The following is a 12,428-nucleotide window of genomic DNA, read 5'->3' as shown; positions in this document are numbered from 1 at the left end:
ACTCCTGTTGCAGAGGCTGCGGATAGCCTCACAGGTTGTGTCTTAACCCCTTGCGCCACCAGGGAGACTCTCCCTGGAGGGTTTTGTTTAGATACATGACCTGACTTAGGTTCTAAAAGGATTCCTCTGCCTGCTGTGATGAGAATGGCCCACAAGGGCTAAGATGGAAATAAGGAGGCAATTGAGACACCACTGCAGAGGTGATGAGAAGGGGTCATTCTGGGACCAACGATTACGGCTCTCCTCCACCTCCACCTGCTTTTTCTTTCTGTTCACCAAGTTTCTCCTTTTCCCCTAGATTTTATAACCTGGTAGGATCTCCAGAGCTTTGTTTCCTGACAAGTGGAACCTTCAGGGATAAGGCAGACAATTGTTTATGCTGCGGCTCTTCCTGGTAACACGAGTCATGGTAACATGCTCCTTAGTAACTTGATTTTACAAATGGCCTCATAATTTGATTCAGATCATCTATCCTTCATTAAATTATGGAGGACATATCCCATCACATGCTGCACCAATTAAGCACTTTTTTTTTAAACAAAGCATTTTCCTTCTGTCTCTCTTCTGTTATATAACAGCGCAGTCTTTATCTCGGGGAGGCTTCCTAAGAGTTTTGAGTTAAACCTCAGATATTTCCTGGGGATACATTGGTATCTACTCTCCACAGTGGTTTAGGTATCATTGCTCTGGTTTAAGCAACAAGATTCCTGGGCGCTTTGGAGCAGAGTGGGCTGACATCTTCCTATGACGCAGCTGTTTTGTTGACATTCATTCTGTAAACAGGGTGTCTGCTTAGGAGCCACTGACAGTGCACTTGCAATTACTACTTAAACTTGGAAGAAAGCTTATCTGTTTCCTTCTACTCCTTCAAATTCTTCAAGTAAGAGAACAGAAATCGAGTCTGGCTAATGAGACAGGCAGGAGCTAGGGGAGGAGAGGGATGGTCCAGGCCACTGCAATGGACAGAAAGTTTGTGTCGCTCCAAATTCATATAATGAGACCCAAGTCCCAAAGTGGTGGTAATTGGAGGTGGGGAGTCTATGAGAGGTGATTGGGTCATGAAGATGGAACCCTCATGGGTGGGGTTTGTGCCCTATTAAAAGAGGGAGCTCTCTTGCTCTCTTTCTGCCAGGGGAGGACAGAATCAGAAGTGGCTATCTGCCACCCAAAAGAGGCTTCTCCCTAGAATTTGACCATTTTCTTTGACCCAACAGCCGATATGTCACCAAATTCCATTAAATCTTTTTTTTTTTAAAGATTTATTTATTTTTATATAAGAACCAGGGTACAGGCCAGATGCATGGGAGGGTGAGAGGACCAATCAGAAACAGTGGGGAACAGAACAGGCAGACTGATGAAATACACTGCTGAGGGGAGCAGCGGGCAAGAAAGGAGAGGTCTGCTCACCATGTGGGTTGCTCTGAGGCTGGCGGGGATTGAATCGGCACTGCAGAGGCTGAGGACAGCTTCACAGCACTGCGCTCAACCGCCTGCACCACCAGGGAGGCCCAAATACCACTATTCTTGAGGATGTCTCTTGGGCCCTTACTCCTCATTGTTAATTATTCCATCTTTGTTTTAGTCCAAAGTGACATAGTTTTTGGGATGTTCGTGCCCCTCTGCCCCCATTCATCTTACCCAGTGCTGCAAACCCTTATAATGATCAGATGTTTTAAAAGTGCCAATCCAATTCAAGGCCTTCAGGTTGATGTTACCACCTCTTTTATTTCTGCAGGTCAATCTACCCATCATGCACCCATCTCAATATATTTCCTTTAGTTGTTGGTTTGAACCTTTCGATTGCTCCTCACTCCCTGGAGGAATAAGTTCCACTCTTTCCTGACCAGTTCCTCTATCTGCCCACATCTGGCTTCTTCTGCAAAGGGTCAAGCTGTTTAATTCCTCAGTGTTGATACATACACTCTATTCTCAAGATAGAATGTTTATCCCTATTTTCTTCTTTACAAATGCTTGTTTATCCTTTAAGATTTAAATCATTCATTAAAGCCATAACTTTTGAGTGCCTAATTATGCATACACTGTCTTGGATGCAGAGAGCAGGTCAAACATGATTCCTGCTCATGGATCTTAGGTTCCAGAAGACCAACAATTAATTGGAAACAAATAAATGAGGCAATCACAGATAATGGTTAAGTACTCTTAAAGAAACAAAGCAGAGAGCAGAGAGTAGAGTGGATGGGGATGGCATTTACCTTGGTGCTCAGAGATGCCTCTCTAGGAGAAGGTACCATTTGATCTAAGTCCTGAATGAGAGAAGGAGCTAGCTAGACAAAGATCATTCTTGGAAGAGGGATCAGCAAGTAATAAGACCTTGAGGCAAGGAACAGAGAACAGAGGAACAGAGAGAGGCAGCCAGGGTGACTGGAGGATAGTGAAGGAAGGGCAGAATAACGTGGATGAGGTCAAAGAATTGATAAGGGCTGTGGATAATCCATGGAGAAAAGCTTGAAGTTTTGAAGTTCCCCTGATATTTCTCCCATGATCATGAATAACTATGTTTTTTGAACATAGTTATTTGATCTGGAGTTGCTCTACTGCTGGGTGTGCATAGCTGGCCACCAGCATTCTCATCTCAACTCACTATTATGGATCTCTAGGCATTGCTTCCTATATTCTTAGAAAAATGAAACTAATTCTTTTTGTTTGTTTGTTTAAAAAAGGGCAGCAGCTTAAATAGAAAATATAAATGCAATGGTAATGAAACTATGCACAAGAAACTCATGATTCCCAGTGAACACATTATCCATTTTGCACATGTAGGGACCCCAATGATCTCCAGATAGTGTCCTCCTGAATGTCAAAGTTCTGCTTCACTGTGACTTTACATACTTAGTCCTCCAGTTGCCTTTTTTTCCATATAAATTTTGAGCCCCTTCAAAGATCAACTCTGTGTATGAAACTGCTTTTTCCATCATGTAAACTTCCACAAAGCACCTCACACTTATCTACTGTCATAACAGGAGCAAATTTAATCGCTAGTTAATTCTACTTTGAAGACCTTTGCTTACACAGACAGAAGGGTTGAGTAAACATGGTTTGTAGGAAACAATGGTTGTGGTTAATGACCATCCAGTGTTTTGGGAGGTTATTTCCCAAGATATAAGTCCCTCCCCTCACTGACTGATATGGGCGCTGCCTTCCGTTTCCATCCTCCCTTGCAGCTAGTTTGCAGACATGTGATCTTGACATCTCCATTTATTTTTTATTTATTTATTTATTTATTTTGGTAGTGATTTTTTTTTAATTTTTTTTAATAATAAATTTTATTTTTATATTCCCCATACAATTGCAACCCCCCCATTCTGACCCCAATCCCTCCCCTCCCACCCCCCACCCCCCAAAGAGTGTCTCTGGTTCATAGTTTTTTGTTGATTTTGATTTTCACTTTCTTATAGTTATTCATTTTCCTGGTCCCTTATTGAAGTTTTCTAGATTCCTGCTATGAGTGAGACCATCTGGTATTTTTCTTTTTCTTTCTGGCTTATTTTGCTGAGCATGATCCCTTCCAGCGCCATCCATGTTGTTGCAAATTGCATGTGTTTATCTTTTTTGAATGCTGAGTAATATTCCATGGTATATATGTACCACATCTTCTTGATCCAGTCATCTATTTTTGGGCATTTGAGCTGTTTCCAAAGCTTAGCTATTGTAAATAGTGCTGCTATAAACATAGGGGTGCAGGTGCTCTTTGGAATTGATTGACATCTCCATTTAGATAAACCCATGTGACACTAGAATTTGGAAGAGAGCAATATGAGGAAACAACTGTTTCCCAGATCCCAAATTTCAGACAGGGCCAACAAGGCATCCTTCTCATAACAAGGAGGGAGGTCTGACGTCCAGAACTGGGGGTCACAGTGGGAATCACTGTGTCAACATCTCCAACATCTCCAGCCTTTGCTGGAGCTTCCCTGCTGTGGAGCTCACATGTTCATGGACTCTCAGCCTGACTCTAGCCCTCTAGGAGTATGTGACCTCACGTACTCTATCAAGTTCCTCTTTCTGTGTAAACTGCTGGAATGCCTTCTCAGCTAAGAGCTCTGACTGATGCAGGCAGAGTAGAGGAAGCAGGGACTCTTTCAGTTAAATGTTGAGGTTGAAAACGAATCCAGAATTAAAAACAAAACCTCTGCAAGTTATAATTTAAGCCAGTGGGGGCATGAGAGCTGATTTATAAAAATCCAATTTGCTCATCACCTCTTGGAGAGCAAAGCTTTTGAAACAACATTGCTTTAAGATGGGAGGTAGCTATTTGGCCACTAGGAGCTTGTATAGTCATTTTGACTATAAAGTACCCCAGTGGGGTGGAGCATAGGCATAGAAAATGAAGCTGCTTTCTCACTTTCACTTGTACTGGCACACTGCTGGGTGGTATTGCATTCTTTCTCATTCCCCCTCAGACCCACAAGTGTGTATAATACCACATGAATGTTTCTACAATGACCTCCTGGCAACTAAAGGAGAGATTTTGAAATAATTGGCGGAGCTGGTATTCTTGTAAACAATTTTGGTTTTCCCCTCCCCCTGCCCTGGGTAGTTTCTACACCCTGTTCTTTATTTTTAATGGAATCACAGTACTAGGTCTGATCTAGTTCTGCCATTTGGGTCCTGGGATAAAAACTAGCATCAACTCTGGGCTAAACCTGAGCTAGAATTAATCTTTACTCAAGTCCATCAACAACTCTAAAACTGAGGTATTATTGTTATTTTACAGACGAAACTGAGTCTGAAGATACTGTGTTATTTCATTAAGTCCTCAGGTTGTAAAATCAATGCATCAGATCGCTGTCTTAGACCATTTCACGCTGCTATAACAGAACTTCACAGACAGGGTTGCTTATTAGCAACAGAAATGTACTTCTTCCAGTTTTGGAGGCTGGGAGTTGGAATTAGGGTGCTAGACCAGTTGGGATCTGGTGAGATCCTTTTTATAGATTGCAGACTACTTATGGTCTTGTGGTTGTAACCTCCTATGGTGGAAAGAGAGCCAGCGAGCTCTCTGGGGTCTTTTATTTATAATTTATATTTTTTCTTTTTTAAATATATGTATTTATTACATCATCCTAAAATTTATATTTTTATCGAGGCAACATTGCTTTGCAGCACAGTGTATGTTTTAGGAGTACAGGTTCACACCTCTTCAAATGCATGTTATCACACACCAACCAGCGAAGCACCAATAATCATCACTGTAGTACATTGGATCCCCTCCATCCTATGTTCCCATTCTATAAGGGCATAATCTGACTCATGACTCATAATCATCCTCATGATCTAATTGTCTCCCAATATCACCACACCATCAAATATCTTGCTGGGGCTCAGGATTTCAGTATTTGAGTTTTGGGGAAACACACACATTCAGTCCATAACAACTACCCAGATGGTTAAAAAAAAAATAGAATAAACAAAAAAATATGAGTACACTGTGCTTCTCAGGGATCCTATTTCATGAATCTATAGTTTTACTTTTTTATATACATGTACTGAGGGAGGGGTGGTCTCAAATATATTTCTTATGCAGTAAAAACTGTTTGAAAGCTAATTATTTTTTGGCCTCCCTGGTGGTGCTGGGGTTAAAGTCTCCGTGCTATCAAGCTATCACCAGCCACTGCAGCATTAATTCGATCTCTGGCCAGGGAGCTGATCCACAAGGCGCAACAGACCTCTCCTGTCTCACCCACTGCTCCCCTCAGCAGTACATTTCAGGGTTCTGCCTGTTCTGCTCCCCACTCTTTCTCAGGTGCATCCTCTCACCACCACCCCCCACACCTCTGGCCTATACCCCAGCTCTTGTATGCATAAATAAATAAAAATAAATCTTAAAAAAAGGAAAGCTAATTATTTTAGTCCAATTCCTTCATGGAACAGGAGAGAAAACCGAGGCATAGAAAGATTCAGGAAGTCAGCCAAAAGGGCTCATCTGTTCAGAAGGAAAACAGGACCACTGCTAGTCTCTGTGTTTTCAACCCCCCCATCAAAATGCTCACAATGACGCCTATCTTGTCAACCTTACAGAATTGTTACAGAATTTAAATAAGATAATTCAAAAGATTTTTAAAAAGCATAAGCCATTATACAAATGGAAGATGCATATTCCTATCAGTCAGAATTATCAGTCAGAAGACAGAAACTGCTTTAGGTCCTTAATGGAGAGGAATGGACATCAGAACTAGGTCACAGCATTCCTGGAAGGGCTGGGGGCATGGGCAGCAGGGAGGAGCAGAGTTATCCCGAGTCCAGAAAGGCAGAAAGTGCCACTACTTGGGCCCGCGTTCTCTGCTGCTTAACCAGTGACACAGGTGGAGAAGGGGCTCCATTTCTCCCCACTTTCTGACCTTGGAGAGAGCTTCTTGTCAGCAGAACCTAAGGGACTCTGGGGGCTTGGCTTCCTCCACTGCTTTGCTGGGAAGACACACATGGGGGCTAAGGACAGCAGACGGTGTCTGGCGGGGTGTGAACAGTCTACACTGGGCTCCTATTCACAGAAACAATGTTTCTTTGGCTTTTGCTCCCTCTGCGGTTATGGGGTCTTCAGCTCTATTGCAGATACCCTCCCATCATTGCCTTGGGTCTTTGGGAGTCTCTGAGAACTGGCAAGCACACCCTCTCGGGGACCACAAGCCAACTGATGGGGTCTTCTTTTCTGGGGTCCTGGTTGGTTGTTTCTGCTACTGGGGAATTTTAAAGCTAGTGTTACCCTGGGTGCTGGGACAATTCAGCTGCTGGAGTTTCTGGCACCCTCTAGAGTTGTGTCTGCTGCCATCTAGGGTGCTGCTGCCATCATCCACAGAAGCTATCGGCTCCATTGTGATCTGCCAGCTGGCGGTGACAGCATCGGCCACCAAGGGTGTCTGAGCCACGGCTTTGCCCCCGCAAGGCACCATCACCGCCATCTGCAAAGTCTGAGTGCTCTTGTGGTGCCTGTCGCCACGGGCACTGCACTGGTGTCGACTCCATCACCAGCTCTCTGGATGGTCCCCAAGCCCTTAGTACCAATCCGCCCTCCACTGGCTTGTTTTGGAGACGAGCTGTGCTCATCACCCCAAACTTCTGTGTGCAACCCTGCTTCCTGTGTCAGAGTTTTATTGAAAGAGTGCTCTTTCGGTATTTCTTTTTCCTTTTCATTAGTTCACTTTCCTCTTTCCATTAAAACTGGGTGTCTGGGCGCAGAATAGCACAGCTCTCACCCCTTCCTTCCATCATCCACAACTATTTATTGAGGCCTGGTCTTGCCAGTCCATTCTGAAATACTGGAGAGAAATCAGCAGACAACGTTCTGCATGGCTGTGGAGCTGCGGTGGGGTGGGAAGGCTGGTGCGGAAGAAGACTGTAAACAGGGGAGCTCATAACATCAGGGGTGGGGGTGTCTCAGAGTGGGGTCACAGCACTGTGTGTGTGATATCACAGCAGTTAGCAAGAGCCCGTGATGATGTGATAGTCCAGCTCTGCCTTGGCTGCTGAAATCTTCACCCCAGGTGATGGGCCAGGGCCGGGGCCTCGGGAGGGGATTAGTTCCCGAGGGTGGACTGGAATTAGTGGCCTTCTAAGAAGAGACACCTGGGCACCACCTCTCGGCCATGTGGACATCAACCTCCCTCAAGGCCCTGGCCTGAGAAAGGTTGTCAGAGCAGCCTGGCTGCCTAAGATGGCTTCCTGCCCCTGGGCTGTTGTCTCCCGTGCTGCTACCGCCTAGTCCGACCCTCTCGGGACCCTCCGGTGGCCAGGTCTCTGACACTGCTGCAGACATCCTACTGGTCAGAAGCAATGTCGGACAGCCACAGCCACCGCAGTCACAACTCCAGCCTCTTCTGTGCACCAGACATCCTTCCCAAAGAAACCGTCCAAGGAGGTAGGGGGTGGGGCATTCGGTTTCAGATGAGGTGCAGACAGCAGAGCCTGCAGTGACAGGAGGCAGGCCGGACCCTGCCCTCTGGAGAGACGTGTGGGTGGGGTGAGAGACCTTTTCCTCCAAGTGCTCCTATTGCCTCAGGGAAGCAAACAAGGCCCTCAGCTGAGAGTGAGGAGAAGGAAGAGGAAGGTTTGAGGAAGCTGGGAAATGTGTGGTTACTCAGGAGGGTGGGTCCTAAGAGCCTCCTTGACAACTGAGGAGGATTGAACAGGTGAACTGCCAGCGCAGGTCCAGACTTTTCTGCAGGAGCAGAACAGGAGGAGGATGGGGTTTTGTGAAGAGTGCAATGGAGAGGGAATGACAATGGTGAGGGGATGTAGGTGTGTGGGGGGGAGAGGGGGGGTGACGATGATGATGCTCTTTGGAGCTAAGCCTTCCTGGAAGGGACAAAGTGGGAATGTGAGGTGGGGAGGGACCATGGAAGAGGCAGGACTGGAGGGCTAGGGGTGACTGTCAGGCTCAAGTCTGGGAATGAGGACATTTAAGTCACCCTCCCCCTGTCAGTGGTGTCCGGTTATTGGACCAGGCTTTTCTGTTCCCACAGAACAGGTTGGGGATCCCTCAGGCAAGCGTAATCCTGACACCTCCTCCCCAACCAGGCACAGGGTGCATCTAGGGTCCCAGCCCTGTATTTTGAATCTTGGTCTATCCAACACGAAATTTCAGGTTGCTAGGCTATGTCTACCTTTACCTTTAAGGGATAAAAGAGCCCTCCCTCCCCTCTGTAGCCCTAAATACCTCCTTCCCAGCAAGGTGATTCACCTGAGCTGGCTGTCTTACTTAATCAAGCTATTAAAAACAAACTGCAGTGTAGAAAAAGTACAAGCTCAATTTAAGTGCCAACTCATTGAAAAATTGGCCCTTATAGATTGTAATTAGGAGAGAAAAGCTCACGATGGATCCAAATGGAATACGGGAGCGGGAAGAGGGCATTGGGGGCCATGGGGCCTGGGAAGCCGTGCCCGTGGGTGCTTCTGCTCTTGCAGAGCGTCTTTCCCTCCTTCCATCGTCGTCTTGGCCAGTATCAGCTTCCACTCTCCTGGAGCTGCCCCCACTTTGTGGCCTCTCTACTGAAGCCTCAGGGCCGGGGTGTGTGTGGGGGGTGGTGTTAGGGCAGAACTTAACAGCCGGTGCTGTGAGTGGACCGAGCCTGGAGCCTTCTTGAAACCAGATGATAGATCACGGTGGGTGCCTCGCCTGTCGTCTCTCTCCTCTCCACTTCTGGAACTTTGATCCAAAGGAAAAAAGGCTTCAATGAACGTCAAGGTCAGACTTCAGAAGAAATAGAAAAGAGACATGTGAAATCAACAGGGGTGGGGGGCGTCTCTCATGGGACTCGGCCCCCCTGCAGTCCTGAGGAGCTGGCTCCCCAGCAGCCCCCCACCCTGGAAAGAGAAGACAGCGCTGAAGGAAGCTTGCCTGGGGACACTGCCCTACCCAGAGCTGCTTTAAAATGACTTTCATTCTATAACCATAAGAAAGAAAAAAATCAAAATCAACAAACAACTATGAACCAGAGACACACTTGGGGGGGGGTCAAAATCAGGGGGTTGCAATTGTATGGGGAATATAAAAAATTTTTTTTAAAAATGTAACAAAATAAATAAATAAATAAAATGACTTTCTTACCCCTGCCTGTCTTCACACCCCCTGCCCCCCGGCTCTGAGCAGAGGTGACTATTCCTCAGTTCCTGGGGTTTCATACTTGCAGGGCGTTCTGGTGTCATGGCTGACCCACTAAGGATGGTTGTGAGATATGACAGAGAAGTCCATTTTCCCACACGTCTTTGGTCTTCAATGTAATTTTCACAGGAAAATGAATCCAGCAGGCGTGAAGCACACCTGTAGGCATGAGTGTCAGGTGCTTCTCATTTCTAGGGCTGAGGAGTATGGGGATATTGGTGTGTCTCACTTTCTCCTGGCACAGATCACGCTGTCTCACGCGATGAAATGATGATGAATTGGGGTTTCATAGCATGCCCGAGGATCCCAGGCGGCCTCTTTCTCAGTTCTTACCTTGGATGAGGGAAGAATTCAATGTTGAGACCAAAGATATAGGAAAACGAGAGATGTATTGATAGGTAGGAAGAAGAATAGGAAAGCTCTCTGAGCAGAGAGAAGTCCTGAGTGGGTGGCCACTGGGTGGCCAGAAGTGGGTGTCTATCTGGGTATTGTGGGCAAGGAGTGGGGATTTGGTTGGTGGGTGTGTCTGTGTTGTGTCTCTTGCTAATTGACTGGGCCTGCAGAGTTCTCCCAGGCTAGTGAGGTCCCCTGAGTTTGTCCCTGTTGCCTGGCCTGCCTTTCCAAAACTAACCAGGGCTGTTGCTTTAGCATTGTGTTATTGTTTTGGTGTTCTGGATAAAGTTAGAGTTTACTTTACTGGATTGGGGGGCCACCTTCCTGGCCCATGATTGTTCTCCAATCAGACTTGGGTCCTTGGGGCACCCTATTCCTAACTGACTGCCTGTACCCACTTCCTCACTTCCTCCTTCGGTATCTTTGAGTTTCTCAAGTGGCTGCTTCTCCTGTATCTCGCCAAGGAGGGTCCCCCTCAGAGAAGTGAGGTAGGTGTCTCAGGTCAGACCCCACAGTAGAAAACAAAGTATGTGGGGCTGTAAAGTAAGAGTCCTCCAGATAATTTCTAAATTCCTTGGGTGCCATGTCACCTCCCCACCATCTCTACTCCCAAGGGTGTACTCGGAAATACTCACCAGCAGGCTCTCTGGGGGCAGGACAGGGCCCTGACTTGCAGCATGCCAATACCCTTGGGGTAAATACTTCTACCATGGTCAATTTCAAGTTCTTCAACGTGAGGTCCCTGGACTTGAAGTTGGGAGTCCAGTGCTGGCACCTGTGAGTTGTGAGCTGGCCTGGGCTCACCATCAGCGTTTTGGGGTCAACAGGGCTGCGCTGAGCACTTCATGTCTCCTGCCAGTAAAGCCATGGTGGGATCCAGAGAAATGAAAGCCACAGACAAAAGCTCTGAGGAGTCGGGCAGAGATAACTCCTCTGCGTAATAAAGGAGCGACATTGGGGGAGCTGGCCACCAGGAAGAGAGAGGCTTAGGAAGAAGTAGCAGATGGGGTGTTTGGACAGCAAGCAGGTAAACTCCTATTTGCTCTTTATTGTTTGTGTTCTTAAAGAAGAAAATAAATATCAAAACGTGCTCTGCTATGCATTAAAACTTGTCGTTAGCGTCCTTTCAGATATCTTTGTAAAATCTTCAGATTAATTCTCCACGCAGGGTTTTCTGGGTGGCCATGCTTTGGGGGCTGTCATGAAGTGTTCAGCTCTGCTGGGGGGCTGTCAGGATAAAGTTAGAGTTTACTTTTTTTTTTTTTTTTAAGAATTTTTAAATGTTTAATACAGTTCAAGTCAGCAGGCCCGGCTCACTTCAGCTCCTTTACTGCCAAACCTGGGGGCAGGGACTGCTTCAGCTTCTCTGCCTTCTCTTTGTCCGTGATGACCAGGGTGTACAGGTATCTGCTGCATCGGACTTTAAACTTCACATTATCCTTGTTTTTCTTGATCTTCACGGACTTGGCGTCCTTGCGCCGCGCCGTGAGCAGAAAGTCCTTGATCTCCTCGATTTTGCGCGGCGTGGTTACGGGGCTTGGGGACGGCGCGGCCGGCACAGGCACCGGCGAGCAGCAAGGAGGCCGGAAGAGAAAAAAAGTAGAGTTTACTTTTAAGAGAGCAGCCATGGCCACGTCCATCCAGTGGCGATCTCTTAGTGTATTCAAATCAGTCATCGCTAGCAGGTAAGTGCCATGAGGAGAAGAATTTGTTAATTCTGCCCATTGCTATATCACAACTATCTAGAAAATAATTTGGCCTGTGGAAGGTCCTCAGTCAATAGTTTGAATGTTGTCCAATGGCTTCCCAACATGCCCGTGGTGTTCTAACAGCACCATAGAACTTCCTGCAGTGATGGAAATGCTCTATATTTATACTGGCCAACAGGGGAGCCACCACCCTCTGGAAGTGACCCAATACCTGAAATGTGACTACTGCTATTACCCAGGTGGATTTAAAATTGTATTTCATTTAAATTCACTTCAAACTAAATGGCCACATGTGGCCAATGACTACCTTAACCAAGAGCCCAGCAAACAGCTTTGGGCTCAAGTTGTGGTCTCTGGACCAGAAGCATTGGCATCACCTGGGAACCTGTTAAAATGTAGCAGCCCAAGTTCCAGCCCTGCCCTGCCGAATCTGTATCTGTCCCATGTATTTGTACAGATCTCAAAGCCTGAGAAATCTGTTCTAACCAACTCGGGCACTGTCACATACTGGATTTCACGTGATCCTCATTAAAAGTAAACCTGCATTGTGGCTATCGCTTTTCCCATTCTATAAATGGGGTGATTGAGCCACTGTGTTTTGTTTAAAACCACAGAATGGAGAGTACGTCGCAAGTCCAGCCTTTCTCCTGCTCTATTGTTGCTTCATACTTTGGGTACACAACGGCAGGCTCGTTCCAGGTAATTTCAGC

General features: G+C 46.4%; 1 protein-coding gene across 1 annotated transcript; it reads right to left on the bottom strand.

Annotated features, from left to right (window-relative positions):
- Positions 1-11,267: 11,267 nt before the first annotated feature.
- On the bottom strand, positions 11,268-11,685 carry LOC119238119 (60S ribosomal protein L38-like). Its single transcript, XM_037501842.2, has one exon. The coding sequence runs from the start codon at positions 11,683-11,685 to the stop codon at positions 11,323-11,325; it is 363 nt and encodes a 120-aa protein (XP_037357739.1). The 3' UTR covers positions 11,268-11,322.
- Positions 11,686-12,428: the final 743 nt, after the last annotated feature.

This window comes from Talpa occidentalis, unplaced genomic scaffold (genome assembly GCF_014898055.3).
Source record: "Talpa occidentalis isolate TD23 unplaced genomic scaffold, MPIMG_talOcc4v2.1 talOcc4.11, whole genome shotgun sequence".
In the NCBI taxonomy this organism is placed as follows: domain Eukaryota; kingdom Metazoa; phylum Chordata; class Mammalia; order Eulipotyphla; family Talpidae; genus Talpa; species Talpa occidentalis.
Note: the sequence above shows the minus strand (reverse complement) of the source record. Positions and strands in the feature narration are given on the sequence as shown.